The sequence below is a fragment of the Chinchilla lanigera genome, unplaced genomic scaffold (genome assembly GCF_000276665.1).
Source record: "Chinchilla lanigera isolate Chin_1 unplaced genomic scaffold, ChiLan1.0 scaffold00029, whole genome shotgun sequence".
Classification (NCBI taxonomy): domain Eukaryota; kingdom Metazoa; phylum Chordata; class Mammalia; order Rodentia; family Chinchillidae; genus Chinchilla; species Chinchilla lanigera.
This window is the reverse complement of record NW_004955430.1, coordinates 12,122,295-12,144,996: the sequence shown is the minus strand read 5'-3', so window position 1 is coordinate 12,144,996 and position 22,702 is coordinate 12,122,295. Positions and strand designations below refer to the sequence as shown.

Genomic DNA, 22,702 nt, shown 5'->3' with positions numbered 1-22,702 from the left:
CTCGATGCCCACAAAACAAAAACAGCCCTCACGATCCCTCCCACTGGAATTTAGAACCACAAAGAGCAAACAGAAAGGAAAACACGGAGACGCTTACCATGAAGTAAGTTGAAAATAAACTTGCTATTGCAATTACTTACTTACCTAGAACCTTTACTTGAATCTCCCGTACACTCTATATGTCAGCTATTATGAGGTGGCCATGCAGTTATTTAAGTTACACCCCGATTTCCTTTCTCCACTTACTGCCTTTTCAACAGAAACGAAAACAGCAACCATTCTCTCAGGAGTTCATGGAAATCACTGGTGTCTCCACAGAGCTGTGTCTTTTGAGTATGGGGCATTTATTAATCCTTCAACATATTATGCCCATCTCTACAATAATAAATTTGCAATAAAAATAAGCAAAGTATGTACTTTGCAAGGATATGTATAAAAATGAACCATAAAATGTTAAGTATAAGTACTTTTCGTTGCCTACTTCTTTTCCAAGTTAAAATCAGACCACTGGGGAAGTTGGCCCACTAGGGATTTCAATTTGGAGGTAAAATGAGGTAAATTGGGGGATATGTTGAATCTTAGTTTCTTTATCTACAAAATGATGACATGGGGGGGCAGGCAGCCATATAAAAAAGTTTTATTAGGCCGGGGGATACATAGCTCAGTGACAGAGCACTTGTCTAGCATGTGGAAGGCCCTGGGTTCCATCCCCAGCATCACATATACACACACACACACACACACACAAAGAACCATTAATCCAGACGTGGTGGTGCACACATGTAATCCCAGCACTCAGGTACCTGAAGCAGGAGGATCACTATGAATCTGAGGCCAGCCTGGGCTACATAAGCAAGGTCAAGGCCAGCCTGCTCTACACAGTGAGACCTTGCCTCAAAAAAAAAAAAAAAAAGAATTATTAATCATATCCCTACTTTTTCCAGACACCCTAGTTGATTTGCTCGTGTAAGACACAGTTGCACTATGTTCTTCTATGTGGCCGTAAACTTCCAGGCTGAAGTGATCCTCCTGCCTCAGCCTCCTAGTAACTGAGACTCCAGGTATGCATCACCATACCTGACCTCCTAACAGTCTTTTGTGACAGATGCTACTACGATCTGTAACTTACAGAGGAGGAAACTAAAGCAACATGCCATCCAAGGTCACATTTGGGAAGTGACAGATCCCCAGTGGCAGGAGCAGGCACTAAGACCCACTTCAGCTTTAGGAAGCAGCTTTCCATGGGGTTTGTTTTTGGCATCCAACACTGAAGTGTTTTTAAACACCACCAAAATACAGAATACATTTTAACTTAAGAACTGAAACATGAGGTTCAGGAACTACCTTTCAGAAGTGAAGGAACAGGTCATGTGTAACTCCTTTACCCAAGAGATGACTGGAACGGTGCAGAGGGCTGAGCACCGCCGATTATGTTTCCATAGGCAGATATACTTGCACTGTTATTTAAAGAGGAAGGAGGTAAGAAACCGGGAGAGGGGCTGGGGATTTAGCTCAGTGGCACAGCGCCTGCCTGGCAAGTGCAAGGTTGTGAGTTCGATTCCTGGTACCAGAAAAAAACCAAAAACCAAAAAAAAAAAGAAAGAAACAGGGAAAAAATGAACCTTCAAAGCAGAAAGGAAAAAAACCCCAAACAGCAGAGCAGTGCTTTGGGGATGTCTGGGTGGATATAAAGCAAAAGAGGCTGACAGCACGGAAACCCTGACACCACCTCCACGTCCAGCGGGACAGCAGGCAGCTGCCGCGAGCACCGTTCCAACACAAATAATAGCTGCAGTCACGCAGACCTTGTTTTCCTTCAGCTAAGAGCTCTTTCCAAAGAAGCTCTGAAAAGGAAGAACCCGCCAGGGTTCAACCTGGACGGCTCGGGGCCTCACGGCCACGTCAAGGAGCCGTGGCCTGCAGTGCCCTCACGCCCGGCCGCGCGTCCACACGGCCTCCTCCTCGCTCCTTGTCCTTGCCCTCTCCATCTTCTTTACAATTAATGTCGCAGCAGCCGCCCAACTCTAAAAACACATGTTCTCTCCCTCCCACTCTTGTCTCCTACCCATTCAAACGCTCCCGTTCGTACAATTTAAGGGGAAAAGTTAACACAATACAGAAGAATCTCAAATGCTAGAAAGGAAACGAAAAAAATATGAGGGTAAAATTCAGGCAATATTACATGAAGTGATAATAAGGTTTTCAAGGTTTTCAAAGCTAAAGATCTATTAAAGTAAGAGCATATTAAATTTTTTTTGAGGCTAAGAGCAGAATATATTTATTGAAGGAAAGAAAGCTTCTGTCTGAGAGACAGAAGTGGTGGTTGCCCAGAGCATATTAATTTTAAAAAGTTAATAAAACAGCCAGGAGTGGTGGTGCACACCTGTAATCCCAGCACTCCAGAGGCTCAGGCAGGAGGAGCGCCACAAGTTCAAGGCCAGCCTGGGCTACATAATGAGTTCAAGGCCAGCCTGAACTGCATTGAGAGACCCTGTCTCAAAAAAAGAAAGTTAATAAAACAAAGGAGGAGAAATTATAGATGAATAAGTTCAGACAAAGAAAACAGCTATACAAGGACCAAGGACAGCATGGCGGTGCATACCTGTAATCCCAACAGTCTGCGAGGCTGAGGCAGGAGGATTAAAGTCCAAACCCATACTGGGTAATTTAGATACTTAATAAGACCTTGTCTCAATATTTAAAGAGACACACAGGGGGGCAGGGGGAGAGAAGGGAGGGGAGGGGGGAAGAGAGACAGAGACAGAGAGAGAAGAGACAGAGATAGACACAGACACAGAAGGAGCAAGAAAGAAAGGAAAAGCAGGCAATGCAGTTCAAAGGCCCTGGGCTCAATCCCTAGTGCAAAAAAAAAAGAAAGCTAAAGGAACTGGGTACAGAATTTGCATTAAGATTCCTAACAGTTCAGTGGTTGAATGCTTGATCCTCATTTCCCAGACAGACAGACACATAGACTGACCAAATGACAGACCACAACGCTCATTACTAAAAGAGGCAAATGTTTCTGGCTATAAAATTTTTGTTGTTGTTGGCTGGACGTGGTAGCGCACACCTGTAATCCCAGCACTCAGGAGGCTGAGGCAGGAGGATCATTGCGAGTTCGAGACCAGCCTAGGCTACAAAAGTTCAAGGCCAGCCTGAACTGCATAGTGAGACACTCCCTCAAAAAGACAAAAAATTTAAAAATTTAAAAATAATTTTTGTTGTTGTTGATTTAACTTCTTTTATTGGTACATTGTGGATATACACAATGGTCACATTTACCACAGGGAGTTTGTACCTCTACATGATGTATCTTGCTTCTATTTTTTTTCCCATTCCCTTCCCCTCCCTTCAACCCCTCTAAATTTTGAGTGTTTTGGGTTTTTTTTAGCATCCTTGTAAGGGCTCCACAACAGTGACCCACACTGTCCTCAAGAGCAAGTTTGTTGTTTGGTTTGAATCACCCTCTTGGAGGCCTCCTTTACGAATCTATTTCTGACAACTTGAAGTTTTTCTATCCACTGTCACCAGCCTCCTCCCAAAGCCGCAGGTCCCCAACCATGAGCAGCAGCTCACGTAGACCTTCGGGAAGGGACCGAGCGTGGCCCGGATGGAGCCGAAGGAGGACCACACAGAGGCAGCTACAGGGTGGGCGGCCACAACCAGTGATCTTCATCAGCAGGACACAGACAGCAGTGGGTAAAACACTGAAACTAGTTTGAAAAGTCTTAATTCCTTCCCTGGAAGCACAAGAAACAGCACTTCTAAGCTGGGCACGGCGGAGCGTGCCTGTAATCCCAGCACTCTAGGAGGCTACCACAAGAGACCTGCAAGTCTGAGCCTTATTTAGGCAACTTAAGGACTTAGTGAGACCCTGTCTCAAAAATAAAAAATAATCACCAGGCATGGGGGCACACACCAGTAATCACGGCACTCCGGGAGGCTGAGGCAGGGGGATCGCCACAAGTTCATGACCACCCAGTTAGTTCAAGGCCAGCCTGAACTACATGGCAAGACCCTGTCTCAAAAGACCAAAAATAATAATACTAATAACAACGACAATAAATAAATAAATGGCTGAGGATGCAGTTCAGTGCAAAGGCTCTAGGTTCACTTCCCAGTGCTACAAAAAAAGAAAAAGGAAAGAAAAAAAGGAGCAAAATCATCCTCGGAGCTTCCCCACGCCAACCTCCCCTTTGCTCACTGCGCGGGCCTCCCTGCAGGTCCTACGCCCTAGACACCGGTTCTCCCTTCAGTCTTGGAAGGCTCTTCCCGCAGCCCTCAGCATGGAGGCGCCTGGTTCCCGCTCTGGTTTCTGCTCACTGCCTGCCCTCAGAGAGGCCCTCCTCGCTGGCACGTCCCCACCCGCCACCACCCTGGTCGTTCTGACTCTACTTTCCCTATACTTTTCCTCTTTGACCTGCAAACACATTACTTCCTCGGTGACTGCCTCTTCCACTGACACGTCAGCCCCACGAGGGGAAGGCCTTTCCTCACCTCTACGTCCGTCACGCTACAGCAACGCCATGCACAGAACAGGCTGCAGTAAACACTTGTTGGGTGGACGGAAAGAAGTACGTAAGCACATGCAAATCAAGATACTCATTTTTGCAAACAAAACTGAAGGTGCACAAAGAGAGTGATGTGTCCAAAATATCACAGATCCTTTTACAGAAATAGCAGCTTGTCGTGAAGAAACAGACGCTTCACAGGGCAAAATGCACCGTCAGCTGGCAGCCTTCACACCCACGACCCGGCACACGGAGAATGAACATGCTTGCACGGCAAGGGAGACAAGAAAGGCCTTCTAAAATGTTAAAATCTCACCTTAAATAGATAGAAATAAACTTGTTTGGTATCTGCATCTTCTTCCTTGTGGACACAGGTAAAGAGATATTCCACATCCAACACTATTCCCAGGAGTCTGTTCATCTCTTCCTCTGACACATTCTCCAGGTGGGAAACGTGAGCAGCTTAAGATCAGACCAAAGGAACACACGTAAGAACTCAGGTGGAAGCCACAAACATTTCCCGTGTTAAATAGGAGGCTCTCTCGCACAAGCCTGCCCTTCCATACATCAGCTTGCACACTGAATCCTAACAGGAAATTTCTGAACCCCTGCAGGACTGACATCTGCAGATACAACCCACTCATAATTAGAAGTCTACCATGTTGTTAAGCTCAGCCTCCCACCCAACACTAAAACTGGGCCAGGAGCTGATGTGTTTGGAGCCGGGCGTGGTGGCGCACACCTGTAATCCCAGCACTCAGGAGGCTGGGGGAAGAGGATCATTGCAAGTTCGAGACCAGCCTGGGCTACTGAGTGGGCTCTAGGCCAGCCTGAACTGTATGTACAGCAAGACCCTGTCTCAAAAAGACAAAAAAAAAAGAACTGCAGCTTGAAGCACCAAGCCTGCTCATCACAGAGTTTCCATATAAGCAAATTCTCTACCACACAAGAGCGTTCTCTGTGGTCCCAGACGTGGACCCAGGATCTGCAGGTCTATGTTTTGAAGTAAAGAAAACCAAGCTCAGTTCAGGTCCTTTCTCACCCGACAAAGGACTTCTGGTAAACCATCCAGAAAGCACGCAGCAGGCAGGAGCTCCTCTGTGTGGGGGGCATTTCTTTCACTTCTGTCCTGCCTAGCATAATCCCTGCACCTGCCAGCACTGTAAGGGTGATTCTCTCAGATACAGCTGTGGGGCTGCTACCTTAAGACGGATACAGAGGTACACGAGGTGACTTTTAAAGAAAGACTAAAATTTCACAATATTCATAGGCTTTTCCTTACCTTCTCCGAGGAAACCAGCATTAAGAGTACTGCGGAACGCCTGCTAGGGGCTGGGCAAGGATCAATCTACCCTGCAGACAACAGTACTCTCCTCAAAGCATAGAGCTCAACCAGAAGCCTGGGACAGAAGATGCCTGCTTCGCCCCACCTGTGTCCCCTTGCTACCCGCCACAGATCCTGGCTCTCAGCTACCAGCAGCTCCATTTCTCTACAAGAGGGCTCTTCCTGCCACTGTCATTTACTCTGCCAGCTCAACACCCTTCACGACCAACCCTCAACCCATGACAAGGAATTAGCACACGGGCCAGAGGAGGCAGCAGGACTGCAGGTACAAGCCCAGCCTGGAGAACTTATCAACTTAGCAAGACCCTGTCTCAAAATTAAAAGTAAGGGGCTAGAGATATAGTTCCGTGCAGAGGTCCAGGGTTCAATCCCCAGCACTGGGGCGGGAAATGAGTTATACTTCTACTACAATAAAACGCTATAGCCAGGCGCAGTGGTGCACTCCCATAATCTCAGCACTCAGAAGGCTGACGCAGGAGGATTGCCACAAATCTGAGGCCAGTCTGGGCTACATAATGAACTCAAGGCCAGCCTAAACTACATAGCAAGACCTTATCTCAAAACACAAACAGCAGCAATAACAAAAAAAACTACACCCAAACCTAAGGCAAATAAATTGCCACAGAACTCATGACACAAGATCATGCTATTTAAAGCTCTGAAGTATGTTCCCCAATTCCACACCTCATAAAGTTTGTGTGTATGTCTACTGCATCAGCGGTAGGGGGAATACCCCTTCCCGACACTCTGGCCTACACTAGAATCATTCCTAGTAATTAATCCTTGGAAGATTACTATGAGCCCCCACTGCTCTTACACCTTCACCGCAAGGCTCTAGGAGCTGTCCGATTTTCCTGTTACTGGCCGTCAGTATTTGCTCTCTCGTGTACTACCTGGTTCCTTTGCTTTTTTAGGATGTTGGTGTTTTTTATTTCCTTTTTTTTTTCTGCCTCAAAAGAACTCTAGGCATTCATCTTTAGTCTGTCATATTCATTGCAAATGCTTATGCATTTGGGGGGCCGTGTACTTGATTTGATTTGCTTGAAGAGAGAATTTTAAATTTTAGAAACTCAAATCTAGGGTTGGCTCTTTTGTCCCCCAGCACTGAGAATTTATCCCAGAACCTTTACACTGAGTTACATCCCTAGCTTGTTTTCTCCACATAGCGTTGCTAAGTTGCCTGGGTGGGCCTCAAATTCACTTCCCTAGCAGCCAGAATTACAGGTGTGCACCACTGTACCTGGTGCGCCTCCTAAAGAAGTCTGTTTATAAATTTAAAATATTCCTCCAGGAAAATAAAAAAAAAAAAGACTGAAGAACTGTTCCAGATTAAAGAAAACTAAAGAAGAAAAACAACTAAATACATATATAATTCTAGACTAGATGTGTTATGTTGATGAAAGTATCATGCTATAAAAGGTTAATTGATAATAAAATAGAATATAAGGAGTAAATTAAATGCAAGTATCACATTAACAGTAAGTTTACTACAGTGGGTTACTGAACTGAGCTTATATAAAAGGAAACAGATATTAAATATTTAGGGGCAAAAGGCTATAATATATATAAGATATATTTAGGACACATTAAAATACATATATTAATATATATTAAAATACCTAGAGGCAAAGGACTATAATATGTATGTTATTCTCATATGGTTCAGGGAAAACAACAGAGTATAACTACATACACGTACAGTTACACAGTTATAAGACGTATGTTTATATCTGTATATACAGCACATAAGAACGAACAGCAAAGCCAATAGGATATGATGTTACCTAGGTAAACTTAGGGAAAGAATATTCTTCATTATTATTCTTGAGACTTCTATGCAAGCTTCAAATTATTTCCAGAAAGCTTTTAAAAATCTTTCTTGCAAAAAAATGAAAATAAAAAAATAAAATTTTTAAAAAATCTTTCTTGCACCTAAATTTGATAATCAAATGCATAAAGGATGGTACTTTTATTTCAAACAGTTTTCCAAAGGCCTGTTATAAAGCACCAGTATTACACTGGGCACCAAGGCACAGGCCTGCAATCCCAGCTACTCAGGAGGAGGGGTCAGGAAGATGCAAAGTACAAAGCCAGCCCGGCCAACTTAACGAGACCCTGCCTCAAAATAAAATTAAAGTCGGGTGTCATGCAGCGTACCAGTAATCCCCAGTCAGGAGGCTGAGGCAGGAAGATCACAAGTTCAAGGCTTGCCTGAGCTCCACTGAGATCCTGTCTCAAAAAAACTTTTAAAATTAATTTTAATTTTAAAAGGCTAAGAAGCCAGGCATGGTGGCGCACACCTGTAATCCCAAACTCAGGAGCCTGAGGCGGGAGAATCACTGTGAGTCTGAGGCCAGCCAGGGCTACATAGTGGGTTCAAAGCCAAATTCAAAAAAATATAAAATAAAATAAAATATATAAAATAAAGGGGCCGAGGATGTAGCTCGGTAGTAGAGCACTTGCCTGGCAAGCGGCCCTGACTGAAACTCCAGTATCACAAGAAACAAAAAACAAAGCAAATCGTTGTAATTACCCAACACTGGCCGGTCCGCATGTGGGGAAAGGCACCGTGCTCCCAGCAGGCCACAGTTCCGCAGGGTCCGCTACGTGTGGAGGGCAGGTGGAGGGACAGGACCGGAATGCTGCGCAGGACCGTGCCCCCGGCACGCCTCGGTCCTGTCAGACTCGCAGACACCCAGTGCCCTGTGCCTGCTGCCGGGAACCCACAGCAGCTGTCGCACTGCTGGGAGCAGGCAGTGCACGGCCACCGCAGGCCAGGACCCTCGGCTTCCTGTACCGTTGGCCGCACGTCTCGTGAGGACAGTGGCAGTCCTCACGTGCCCTGCGTGGGACATGGGTAGCAGCCGGATGGGAAGCTAATGTACTCTCCTTGCTCTTTTGGACCAGAGGCAAAAAATGCATAGAATCTATAGCATCTGAAAGCTGATCCAATACATTTCTGTTCATGGGAATTTGAGGCCAAGGGTGGGAGACGTAAAATTAATGATTGCAATGGAACTTCTTGAATGGGCTAATGTGCAAAAGCCCAGTCACTTAAAACTGGTTTCCCTTTTGTAATCACAGATTTGGAACAGAAAAAGAGAGCACCCTGACAGTGAAGAGATTGTTAGGTGAGCGTAATCAACAGAAATGCAATGGAAGCCACATGCTGCAATGGGAACCACACGTGCAAATGTAGATACCCTCGTAGAGGCAGGGTGGCTCAGTGGTAGATCACACAGGTACAGGCCTGGGTTCAGTCACCAGCACAACTCAAAACAAAAGGGGGAGAGCAAGAGAAATAGGCCAAATTCACTCTAATGTATTTTATTTGTAACCTAACATATATCAAAGTATTAACATTCTGCCATATATTCTATATAAAAAACTTTTTTGTTCTTTTGCGACAGATCTCACTGTGTAGCCCTGGCTGACCACACACTCACAGCAGCCTTCCTGCCTCAGCCTCCCAAGTGCTGGATTACAGGCATGCACACCAAACCTGCCTTTCCATATAAAAAATTAAACTGGGCATGGTGCATACATTTGTAATACCAGTACTCCGGGAAACTGAGGTAGAAAGATCATAAGTTCGAACTCAATTCGGTGACACTCTGTCTCAAAATAAAAAATGTAAAAAAACAGCTGGGGATGTAGCTCCATATGAAGGCCTTGGTTCAATCCCAAGTACTGCAAGAAAGTGTTTCACATTCTTTTTCCATACTAAGTCCTCAAAAGTGGTGTATACTATTACACTTGAAGCACATTCTATTCCAACTAGCCACATTTCAAGTACTCATTAGCCACACATGACCTAACAGCTACTATACTGGACAGTGTAAGTACAGATTATAAACCATTTATTGGCTAACAAATGCAACCTATTTTTTTAACATTGTTAAATTCAGTGACTTGATAGTGAAGGACTAAATCCCACTTATGTCCAAGGAATTAAATATATTCAGAACTAGAGATAAATTCAACTCTTTCTGGGGGGTAGGGAGGTGTTTTATTGAGACAGGGTCTTGCTATGTAGCAGAGAGAAGTACTAGTATCAAGTGAACAGAAAAGCTATCACTAGTGTTACCTGTTTAACTCCTGCTGCGCCAGACTTCCGTCTCCGCCTAACCCTGAAGCCTGTGTGAAAGCCTGCAGTAGCCACAGAGGCAACCAGCCAAGGGGGTGCGCCCACTGAGGACTCGGGCAGCGGTGCCCGGCAGCGCCCACCTGTCCAACCCACGCGTAAATGAGAACTGAGAGGTAACTAACTGGCAGAGGCCTCTGCAAATAAAAGTGAGCAAAGAAAATGTGTTGAGTCAAAACGCCTAAATGACTTTAACGTTTTAAAATAGTCCGCAAGAAAAATGCTGGCCTTCTCTATCTGTGTGTGGACACGGGTGCAGTACCGACGACTGCGCACAGGGCCTCGTGGTTGCTGGCACTATAACCACTTAGCTCTATTGCCAGGGCTTCTTTTTTGGACTTTGAGACAGGGTAACAGTAAGCTGCCCAGGCTGGCCTGGAACTTGTGACCCTGCTGCCTCGGCCTTCTGAGTAGCTGGGATTGCAGGTGTGCACCACCTTGCCCAGTTCTGGCGTTCTCTTTACGCTGGTCAAGAAGTAACCTCTGAGGCTTCACCGTTAAAGCTAGCTCTTGACGTTTCGGAGAACGTTTCAAACGCCGTCGGGTGAGGGAGCGAGCGAACACCTGCGATCTCAGTACTCAGAGACTGGTGCAGGTGAGTTACGGAGAATTTGAGATGAACTGGGCCACGTGATGAATTCAAGGCCAGCCTGAGCCAGAGTGAGGTCTTGTCTCAAAGAACCGAGAAGGGGCCAGGCATCAGGCAGCTCAGGCAGAAGGGCGGCCTAGGGCGCGAAGGCCGGCCTGAACGGCCACAGAGTGACACCCTGTCTCAAAGAAAGGAAGGAAAGAAAGACGGGAAGGACGAAAAGGAGAGGGGAGGAGGAAGAGGAGAAAATTTCAGATGTCAACAAGCTCCTAAGGAAGGGGAGGTAACCATAACAACAAAAACTGTCAACTCCCACTACAAACACATGTACACACCTACGCATGTGATGATACTAAAGGTGATGACACTGGAAAATAATTTTAAAAACTCTTCAAAAACTGTAAAACCTCATGAGTCGTCAAATTGAATTAGCACTATGTTCCAGCACATTTCAGAACAATAGGCTCCAACAAAATAAAAACAGAAATTCCAATTGTTTCATGGCATGATTTGTTTCTTGATTCCTTTGTCATAAAAAGTCAGCTATTTAAATAAGCAGTTCTTTTAAGGAAAAAAATTTGGGGGTGGGGGTTGGGCTCTGAGACATGGTCTCACTCTGTAGCACAGGCTGGCCTCAAACTCAGCAATCCTCCTGCCTCAGCCTCCAGAATAATAGGATTACAGAAGTGTGCCACTATGCGTGGCTAGGGATTTTATTAATATTAAAATATTAATATTAAAGTAAGAGCTCAGCATAGTGGCTGGCTGTAGTCACAGCACGCAAGGAGGCTGAGGCAAGAGAATCACACAAGTTCAAGCCCAGCCTGGGCAACTTGGCCACTTAGTGAGATCTTGTTTCAAAAAAAGTTTTAAAAACATGTTGAGGATGTAGCTTAGGGTAAAGGCCCTGATGCAAATCCCCATACTATACAAATAAATGAATAAAAATATAAAAATAGCCGGGCACGGCAGCGCACGCCTGTAATCCCAGCACTCGGGAGGCTGAGGCAGAAGGATCATTGCGAGTTCCAGGCCAACCTGGGCTACAAAGTGAGCTCAAGGTCAGCCTGAGTTCAAAAAGACAAAAAAAACAAAAAAAATTTATACATGTATAAGAAGAAACATTACAGTCAACTAAAGTACTTTGGTAGTATACTTCACAAAATTTTCATATGTTGATATGATTGTAACAATCTGAAATATCAAACAATTTCAGAGAATAGACTAGAATGCTCTATCCAATGCTATCCCAAAGAAACTTAACATGAGCCATAAATGTAATTTTGATTTTTAAATTTCCTAGTAGGAACATTTTTAAAAACATTTGAATTTTTTTAAATTTTGTTTTGTTTTGTTTTTGTCTTTGCTTTTTATTTGTTTGTTTATCTGTTTGTTTGAGACAAGGGCTCACTATGTAGTTCAGCGATCTTCCTGCCTCAGTCTCCCAAGTGCTGGGATTATAGGCATGCACCACCACACCCAGCTCTTTGAAATGAATTAGAAGGCATTCATCTAATACCTACATCCAAAATATCATTTTGTGCCAGACATGGTGGCTCAGGCCCGCAATCCCAGCACTCAGAAAGCTGAGAGAGGGGGATTGCCATGAGTTCGAGGCCAGCCTGGACTACATGGTAAGAGCCTGTCTCAAAAAACAAAAACAAACAAAGAAAAATCAGTGTGTGTGTGTATGTGCGATGTGGTATTGGGGACTGAATTTCGGGCCTCACACTGAGCTACAATCCCAGCCCTTCTGATTTTTTATTTTGAGAAACAGTCTTGGCCAAGTTGCTCCATGACCCAGGCTGGGCTCAATGTTTCCATCTTCCTGCCTCTGCCTACCACAGTACTGGGATTACAATCATCCACCACCACGCCCGGCTCAAAGTATCATTTCAACATGTCGAACTAAAAAATTAATGAGATATTTTCCATTCTGTTTTGCATACTATACCTTCACACCTGGTATGTCCTTTATACATACTTACATGGCAATTGGGACCTGAATGCTACAGATAGAGAAAGGCTACATGACTTGGTAAACTGCGGGACCAAGCGAGGACACTTACTTCCTAACTCCCGGTGGAGGCTTCTCTCTGAGCGCTCTACCTCACACCCATGTTTTATGTCCACGAGACACAGAAGAATATCAAATTACTGCCGGCCACAAATGCAAGGGTCGAAGTCACTGTCGGGAAACTACAGAAAAGAGCACGCAGGAGTGTCTGAGGCAAAGATACACGGGGCCTAATCAGGAGAATGGATAGGCTGGAACATTTTGTTGTGACAAGTTCAGGAACATCACATGTTGACACGTGTGCCTGATTACTGGCTCCGACATTAACCACACTGAAAAGCAACTGTGAAGACACAGCAATGCACAGCCACTGAGACGTGCTTGAGAATGCAGCCTACGCGATCCCTGGCAGAATTCCCACGACCGCAGCCTGCGCTTCGTGGCAACAAGTAAGAAGCAATCTGAGTGACTAAGATAAGATACAATGTCTGGAACGTGCTTCAAATATTTTGGCAAGGGGAGAGGGGTTTAAGACAAAACTGGCAAGTGCTAATAATTTGGTGATGACTACCAGGAAATTCATGAAATTATTCTACCCCTATATGTGCCTGGAAGTTTTCATTATACAGGTTTTTTTTTTGAAAAGCAGTAAAGAGGGAAGGAGTAATCTTACAAAAAGGTCTTCTAGAGCCCTTAGACTAATAAATAAACTGTAGCATTCCAGCAGTAACTCCAAGAGCTTGAAAATGTGCAGACATTTCAGTTTTAAGAAAGCGGCCTAGGCCAGGAGTGTAGCTGGCGGGGGGCCGGTGGGGGCAGAGTAGAGCACATGCTCTGTGTGCTGCAGGCCCTGGGTACAAACTCCAGCATTAACACAAAAAGCAGACTCAGAAGTCAGAGGGGACATGAGGAAGGGGAAATACAATTACAACCACATCAGTGAGAAAACTGTCGGCAATGCAACATACAGCCTTCCAAACGCCTTCCTAATCACATACATATCTGTGTTGAAATGCAGAATATACTTGATCTTATCCCTGGTAATAACCTTGTCATTTCCTGAGTGATAAGGGTCTTCTCTAATTTGTAAGCCCCTCTGGATTACAACTGAGGCTGTGCTAATTAGGTGACTTACAAAGTGGGGCCCCAGGTCAACCCAGAATTAGGCTGGTCTCCTGAAAGACCAAGTTGAGAGGGTTAGACAGCTGGAACCTTCAGCCCACCCACCACCGTCCAGTGATGGGGTGTGGGGAGCTGTGAGGATTAAGCGCCATTAAAAACAACTCTTGCCAGTCCCAGGCATACACATCTGTAATCCCAGCACTCGGGAGGCTGAGGCAGGAGGATCATGGCAAGTTTGAGGCCAGCCAGGGCTACAAAGTGAGTTCAAGACCAGTCTAGTGAATTGATAGGAAAGCACTCAAAGGTAAAGGGTAACTGGGATATGAGAAAAGAGAAGGGAAAGAAGGAGAAAGTTTGTATGTATGTACATGCAGGATAGTTAACATGGCTGTTCTACTGTCTTGTATTTCCTTGCTGAAAGAAACTGTCAATGAGTCCTTGGTGGATCAGCTTTGTATGTCTATATCTGTTTGCATGAGAAACCACTTTGAAGATATCAATATGTAATACAACAAGCATTGTTAATTCCCTACCACTCTGTTTGTAACTCTGTACTGTCTGTACTGATCCTTTGCTATTTTGTAAAATGGTGCCTGTCTGTTAGTATTTTCCTCCTTTTACTTTTAAAATAAAAAATAAAAAATAAAAAAATAAAAAAAAAGACCAGTCTAAACTGCATAGTGAGACCCTGTCTCAAAAAGATTTAAAAGAATAAATAAATAAATAAATAAGCCTATAATCACTGCTTTTCAATTAATGTGAAGGCACATCTTAATTTATGCACAAGTTTAATTTCAGCCATGCATTTGCCAGTTCAAAGGATAAATTTTTTTCCATTCATTTTTGATTATGTGTTGGCAAATAAATGAATTTGGTTTCAAAGCTTGGCAAACAGAAAGAGAAACAAAGTTGGCTGATTTCTGCGACAGTTTCTGTCTCTGGGCATTCACATATGTGGACACGCACAGAGCAGTGACCATCTGCTCCGCTAAGAAAGAAAGAAGATCCTGTTTTAGGTGTTAACTGATGCTGGACAACACGATTTCCCCATCAACACCAAATACAGTTCATGCCTCGGTTTAAAGAGTTCTTGAGCCTGGATTTTTACTGCATCACACTTCCTGAGGCTATTATAAATGGCTTTCAGTTCAATGATTATAGATGAATTGTAAAAATGGTAAATTATAAACAAGGACAGTTTCATAACTTTTGGAATCTTTTATACTACTTACATCCCATAAATTTAGAACTGGGTGTGATGCCTGTAATCCCAGGCTGACGCAGGCCAATCACCAAGCCCGGGAGTTTAAGGTCAGCCTGGACAACACAATGAGACCCTGTCTTTTAAAAAAAAAAAAAAAAAAAAAAATCACAGCTTATGTTACTTCAGACACAAGTTCAAGCAACACAATGATGCAATTCCTAGTGTTTATTTCTTTCTGAGATCTATGCTATTATTGCCTTTTTCAGAAGGTTACTCCAGCCTGGTAACCTCCTGGGAAAAATCACACTACCTGCATTTTTGCTCTATGGAAATAGTACTGAAATATTCTCCAGCTAAGTACAAAACAAAACTTCAGACTCAATCTAACATCATGTTAATCTTACAGTCTGACAACGTGTCCTTTTCCCTGTTTTCTTCTACTTTTATTTATTACTTACTTATTTTTAAAACATGTTCTCATACATAGTCCTGGCTGTCTTTGAACTCATGATGCACCCCAGACTGGCCTCAGACTCACCTTGATCTTCCTGCCTCAGCCTCCCAAGTGCTGGAATTACAGGCACACACCACCATGCTGGGCTGACAACACACCATTTAGGCCAGCAGGAATCTCTCAAGAGAAAAATTATAGTAAGAAAAGGGGCACCCGGCCGGGTGGGGTGGCGCACGCGTGTAATCCCAGCATTCGGAAGGCTGAGGAAGAAGGATCATTGCCAAGTTTGAGACCAGCCTGGGCTACAAGGTGAGCTCAAGGGCAGCCTGAACTGCATAGTGAGACCCTGTCTCAAAAAGACCCAAAAAAAAAAAAAGAAAAGGCACCCACTTATAAATGCTCAGGTAGAAGCAAGCACCTCAGTGCAGCCATGGCGCCCAGGACTGTGCCCTGGAAGCGGGGACCAGGGAACTGCGCTGCGGGCTTCGGAGACTGAATCACTGAAGCCAGAAAAGCAAAAATACTGTTCCGAGGTCCTCTCCAAACTGGAATGCTGATATCTGGGAAAACTAATCCCCTACTAACTTTAATCTACTCAAAACAGATTCCAAAAAATTTTTTATCTTCAGGCTGGAATGCAAGCTCAGTGGTAGAGCACAGGCTCAACATACACCAGACCCTGGGTTCAATCCTCCGTATCCAAATAAAAATTCTTCTAAACCTAGCACATATTAGGACAGAACATAGCACATTAATTCACTCCTGTTGAGTAACTGAGCTAAGTCTATCCTGCCATAGTGGCAGTAATTATCCTTCAAGGACAGATAAGGAAGTTGAAAAGCAGAACCCAAGTAGACATTCACTGAACGCAGTGAAGAGCAACCTCAGGGAGGAAAGAACTAGCAGACACAGGAAAGTATGAAACATAAAAATTGAGTCAGACACCCTCAGAAAGCTCAGGAAATCAGAAAATTATTATTATCAAACAAATAGCCAGGGGCCAGGGATATAGCTCAGAAGCACAAGCACCTGCCTGGCAAGCGCAAAGTCGTGAGTTCAATTTCCAGTACAAAAAAAAAAAAAAAAATGCATAAGACAAATAGCCAGTTAGCTGAGGTTTCAATTCCTCAGTTCTCCCAGTCAGAGGACACATTCTCACCAGCTCCGCTGTCACTCTGTCCAATCTGGAGACCCCACAGCTGGGCTCTAGCACATGAAGAGTCGGTGCACACAGTGCTCTTCCGTCTCTCCCAGGACGCCCTCCCCGGCACGCTCATGAGACCAGAGAGATTCTTCTGCTGTTAACCTCATACGGAGGTCAATAGCATTCAAGTTTGGTTACCGCACAGAATTCACCAGGTAGGGACTGTCGGGGACCCATGAAACCCCGACTTCCTGAGGACGCTGGAACTCACCAAGGGCATGGCTACAACTCCGACAGGACTCGGTGAGGTTGACGATGATCTGCTGCAGATCGGCTCTGGGGGGAGTGGGAGAAGGGTTGGGGTTCTTCCAGCCATTACATTTACAGGACTCCTCAGCCTAAAAAAAAGAAGAGAGAGAGAAAGGAAATTCGGCAACAAGCAGACACGGACTGACTGACGTGAGAACAGTACACACAGGTTGTATGGCAGCTGACCCCCTCCACACAGCCCACTTCAACGTCTGCAAAAGAAACAAACGCCTCAGCTGTAAAGATACCAGAACTGTGCTAGCGGGACTGAGAGAATGAGCACCTGGACCCCAGTCCACCAGCTAATCCTTAAAGGCTGGGCTCCCCTTTTCGCAGGTGGGTCAGTCTGAACCCCTGTATGAGTGTGCCCCCTCCAGCTACCTAAGATGGAGCCATTACTATCTTCCTTCTGACTTTCCATTTAGAAGGTTTTCCTGTAGAAAAGGAAGGAAAGGGGAAGGAAAGGGAAAGGGAAAGCAGAAAAGGAGGGACAGAGGGGTAGCTCAGTGGTACCGCACCTGCTTAGCACGCACAAGGCCCAGTATTCAACCTCCAGCAAAGGGTCGGGGAGGGGCTACACCACTGCCCCAGAGGGGGTCCATGGAGTGGCCAGCTCCGAAACAGTCCACTGCAAAAGCTTCCCAAGACAATGAGCATGTTCCTGAGGTCCCACAAACATAGCTAAGGCAAAAACAGCTAAGGTGTGGGGTCGGGGGGGACTTTGCAAGCTCTAAGGCTCCAGCTACAACTCTGCCCCAGGGCCAAAGGGCAACAAAGGAGCCTGAAGTGGTTAGAAAGTCAGGGCGATGGGATGGGTATACTCAGCCAAAGCCACATCTGTAGGCTCCTCCACCAAGCCTTCTGTGGATTCCTAGGTTTAAAAATGAAGAAGACAGCTTCATGTATCTGAGGTTTCTACCTAGGTGTCTTTCCCAGGTTTCCTATACTCGAATATGCTATTATACTTGATAGAAATCTTCTTTAATGCTGAGTGTGGTGGTGCACCCCTGTAATCCCAGCACTCGGGAGGCTGAAGCAGGAGGATTGCCATGAATTCAAAGCCAGGCTGGGCTACATAGTGAGTTTAAGGGTAGCCTGAACTACACAGCAAGACCCTGTCTCAAAAAACCAAAAAAAAAAAAAGAGAGAGAAGAGAAAACCTCCTTAACTTTGTTCACATACTCTTCCTACCTCCCTACCTTTGTAGACAAGAATGAATGTGGTTTCACCTTTCTGCAGTGATCTGGGCTTGGAGGCAGAGGGCAGGCATGGAAAGGCTACCTCGTGCTCTACCGGTTGCCATGCAGGGCTTCCTGCAGTCCTGGGACTGTTATGTTTGCACTGCAAGATCCCTGATGCGTAAGCCTTCAGCCCTTTCCCTACTATTCTCTACCTCACTGTCACTCTCACCGGGCATTTGGTCTTCCATTCTATGGCCGGGAAGCCACATAATCAAGGACTGCAGTAACATGTAACACACAGACTTCCTAACAGCCTTCTATGTGCGCTGTTCGATAAGGCACCCACCAGCCACAGATGGCTACTCAGTCCCTGCAACCTACCTCATCCAAACTGAGCCTCTCTCCGGGTGCAAACTGCACACCAGATGCAGAAGACGAGAGCAAAAAGAAAATGCAAACGATCTCATTCACGTGTATACTGACTACGTACAGTGGCACGTCGGTTCATGAGTGCTTTTGTTTGTGAACAATAATTTGGTTCACAAACAGAAGCATTTGGCCAAATTTTGATTTTGTTTGCAAACTCCCCATCGGATGACAAACATGAGTGTGGCCATCTTTCTCACACAAACACAAACATGGCCAACTCTGCCAGGATTGTGGAACCAATTAAGTTTGTGAACATTTTTGGTATTTAGATAATGGTTTTCTATAAAAGATACTATGAAAAATAATTTCAGTCAGGCATGGTGGCATGTGCCTGCAATCCCAGCAATCTGGGAGGCTGAAGCAGACAGATCACAAGTTCATACCCATCCTGGGCAGCTTAGTGACTTAGTAATACCCTATCTCAAAATGAAAACCTTAAAAAAAGCACACAGACAGCCAGGTGTGGTGGCACATGCCTGTAATCCCAGCACTCAGGAGGCTGAGGCAGGAGGATCACCATGAGTTTGAGGCCAGCCCAAACTACACAGAAAGACCCTATTTCAAAAAAAAAAAAACAAAAAAGCACATGGCTGCTGGAGAATGGAGGAGTGACGTAGCTCAATGTGAAAGGTTCAGGGTTCAATACCCAGTATAGTACTAGTAAAAAATAAAATAAAATAAAAATTAATTTTAAATGGTTCTTTTTGATTTTTTAATGAGATTTCCAAAACATCTAAAATGACACGGGTGGCACATTGCACTTGCGCTGCACTGGTCTATGACACAACAGGGATACTTTTCTGCTCAGCCTCTGTGTTAGATCTTGGCTCTCCAAAGTTCTGGTCTCTGCTTTCGTCTCCCACCCCAACCCCACGTACCACAGGCTACAGTTAGCAGTCTAAATCGTAGAAAGTTTCGCACACATCAAATTTCCAAGATGGAGACAGTTCCAGAGGTGTATGTATTACAGGAGAGTAGGAAAAGAAAAATCAAATGATAGTGGCAAGGTAAGAAGGGCTAAGGTAAAAATAAAAAGTAATAATAAAGCCGGGCATGGTGGCGCACTCCTGTAATCCCAGCACTCAGGAGGCTGAGGCAGGAGGATCATTACAAGTTTGAGACCAGCCTGAGCTACAAAGTGAGCTCAAGGCCAGCCTGAACTGCATAGCAAGACCCTGTCTCAAAAAGATAAAAAAAAAAAAAATTATAAAAAAGGGGCCAAGGTAGAGGAAAATTCTGCTTCTGAACATGAACCCTTCTTTTCCAATGGACCCTGTGAGCCCTATGACTCTGGCAAACCCAAGCCAACTGCTTCTTCCCTTCTGTCACAAGGAGGGCGGAGAAGGAAGGCCAGAAGGCATTTATTACACCCAGCTCTGACCCCGTGAGAAGCTCAAGGGACCTCTGGGCATCAGGCAGGACCCAGCTCTTTGCCCCACTCTCTTTTCCGGGTTGAACTTGGCCTTGAAATTCCCCGCAGTGAGCAATCCACCTCCTCAGCACACAAAGGTCTCTGAAACGATGCTCCCGGGGACACACTCAGAAGAAATGGCACCCAAGAAAGGAAAGGGAGGAAAATATGTCACTGCAGGGTCAGAAAAGTTCTCTGCCTTCCGGCCATTTCTGCAAAAGCAGGTTATGGTCTGTATGTAAAGTGTCCCCCAGAAGCTCATATATTAAAGGCTTGGTCCCAGGGGAGCACTGCTCTGAGGTGGGGCCTTTGGGAAGGGGACCGGATCGTGAGGCTCTAACTTCACCTAATTCAGGTGGATGAATCCATCGGTGGGCGTACGAACTGTCGGCATTACTGTGAGGTGATGGAAACTGTAGAAGCTAGGCCTAATTAGAGGATGTAGGTCACTGGCAGTGTGCCCTGGATGGGTCTCTCCTCCCCCTCCCCCTCCTCCTCCCCATCCTCCTCCTGTTCTAATTCCCAGCTGCTACTGGCAAGCAGCTTCCCCCACTCACTCCTATGGCCAAGGTATTCAGCCTCTGCTCTGACCCAAAAGCAAGAAAGCCATAGAGCACTGGACTGAAATCTCCAAAACCATGACCCAAAAGACACCTTTTCTCCTACAAGTTGATTTTCTCAACTATCTTGTCATAGCAAGAGAAGCTGTGTAACAGCAGGATACACATTTGTAAACTGTAATTTTTCCCACTCAGTCACAATGGACAGGAGGGAGAAAGAGGGAGAGAGAGGGACACAGAGGGAGAGAGGGACAAAGAGGGAGAGAGAGAGAGAGACTGATTACAAAACAGTCCCCAAAAAGCAATTAAGCCAAACCTAGCAAAGGAAAAGAAAAAACCAGTACACCCCTGTAATCTCAGCACTGAGGGAGGCTGAGGCAGGAGGATCACAAGTTCAAGTCCCATTTGTGCCACTCAGGAGCACCGCTCTCAAAAATAAAAAGGGCTGGTGACGTAGCTCAGTGGTAGAGTACTTCTCGGTCCTACTGCCAATACCAGGGAAAAGCAAAAGCAAAGGCCAAACATCTTTGGGTTTACAGAACTGCATTTCAAGTCAGAACTACCACACACACCGAGTCACTGAACACTACTTATTGAAGACCTACTGTGAGCCAGGTACTACCGCTATACACTAAAGGAAACAAAGCCCCTTCCTGGTGCAGCCTATGGTGGGGAGGTAGGAGATGGGGCATACCGCGGCAATACAGGTGAGTTGCACAGCGCACTCGGCAACGAGCACACTGACAAGGAAGGGGAGATGCCAGGCACAGGGGAGCTGACGATGGGCGGACACAGGTGCGATTTTCACCCGGCCTTTCTGAGAAGTGGCACCACAGCCAAGACTTCCAGGAAGGGAGACAGCCCGGGCAACCCGAGCGCGCACCTGGCAACGTAAGAGGGCAGCCCCGGACCACAAAGGGGACAGGTCAGCCAGAAAAACACTGCAGGAGGTGAGGCGAACCGGGGCTGGGGGCTGGACAGCCCCTCGCTGTCATCACACAGGCTCCTGCTCCCGCTCCTCCCTCTGACACTCAGCTCCAGGCCTTGAAGGGGGTGGGGAGAGCAGGAAGACCGAGGCTCGAGGACTTCTAACTCCATTTTTCCTTTGCTTTGCTCCTTTTCGCTTTTTCCTGTAGTCACTACAAGCAGCAGTGATAGTCACTGAGGTTAAAAAAAACAATCCAGCCATTTTCCTTTCTGTTACCAATTATTGACATGAAAAAAAGCACCCTATTTCCTTTTTCTTTCAACTTCCAGACCAGAATCAACTATGCACTCTGTTACACAGGAAAGCTCAACCGTGATTAACACAGTCCAGGGTTTATGACTCCCTCTGACCTGCAGATGCAAAGGGACACTGATATCTTAACCAAGGCCCAACACAAGAACATGAGATTCTCCTCAGGTTATTAGGAGGATGGCAAGCTGTCTACTCAAAGGTTTCCTTCAGGTTAAGAGTCAGGCTTTACATCCGAGTTGGGGTCCGCTGGGTAATGATCAGAAATTCAAACCTCCAAAGAATCATGCAAGGTAAGGGTCCTTCCTCACTCACCTAGGTAACCACTTTAATGATTGACAAGCAAGATGGATTTTGCATCTGGGCACACTGGCAACCACAGGCTCAGTCTTCCTCCTTGACAGAGTGTTAGCACAGGGAGTAAACCCGGCAGGAATAAAAGCAACCAGAGCCAGCACTGGTAATTCCGGTTATAGTGAGAGGGAGGAAATCACAACCTTATCACACACTGCAGATGAGAATGCAAGGATCCAGCCCGGTCTGATGTGCACACCTGTAATCCCAGTGCTGTGGGAGGCTGAGGCAGGAGGAGCATAAATTCTTGCCCAGGCTAGGCAACTTAATGAAACCCTTAGATAAGAGATGAGGGCATGGCAAGCTGGCTGGAAAACAGAATGTAACTTGTCAATCACAAATATCCAGGACAGAGGCTGGAAACAAGATATAACCACGTCACCTGATCCTGAATGGATGTGACCTGTGGATCACAGCCAGGATGCGTGGGCAGAGCACGTGTACCCAATCAGACCTAGGAGGATATAAAAGACAGCGGCCACTGACTCCCTACCACTGCCATGCTCTTCCTGTCTTGCTGTCACTGTTTCTGCTGGTGCAATGCAACTCTTCTAGCTCTTCTCTTCACTCTTTTCTTTCTTTCCTCCTTCCCTCCTCCCTCTTTTTGTTTTGGTTTTTTGAGACAGGGTCTCACTATGCAGTTCAGGCTGGCCTTGAACTCATTATGGAGCCCTCTAACTCATGCAATCCT

The 22,702-nt window shown here is 45.5% G+C and overlaps 1 protein-coding gene across 4 annotated transcripts in view; it reads right to left on the bottom strand.

The window, feature by feature from the left end:
* Kat2b (K(lysine) acetyltransferase 2B) overlaps nucleotides 1–22,702 on the bottom strand; it is an 86,610-nt gene that overhangs the window by 51,106 nt on the left and 12,802 nt on the right. For 3 of the 4 annotated variants that reach the window (XM_013515666.1, XM_013515665.1, XM_005387464.2), the window contains exons 2-3: nucleotides 16,802–16,928; nucleotides 4,828–4,973 (exon numbers count right to left, since the gene is read on the bottom strand). In XM_013515666.1, coding sequence (XP_013371120.1) covers nucleotides 4,828–4,973; nucleotides 16,802–16,928 — 273 coding nt within the window. The remainder of the gene's footprint in view (nucleotides 1–4,827; nucleotides 4,974–16,801; nucleotides 16,929–22,702) is intronic. The other variant, XM_005387463.2, reaches the window with a different exon arrangement.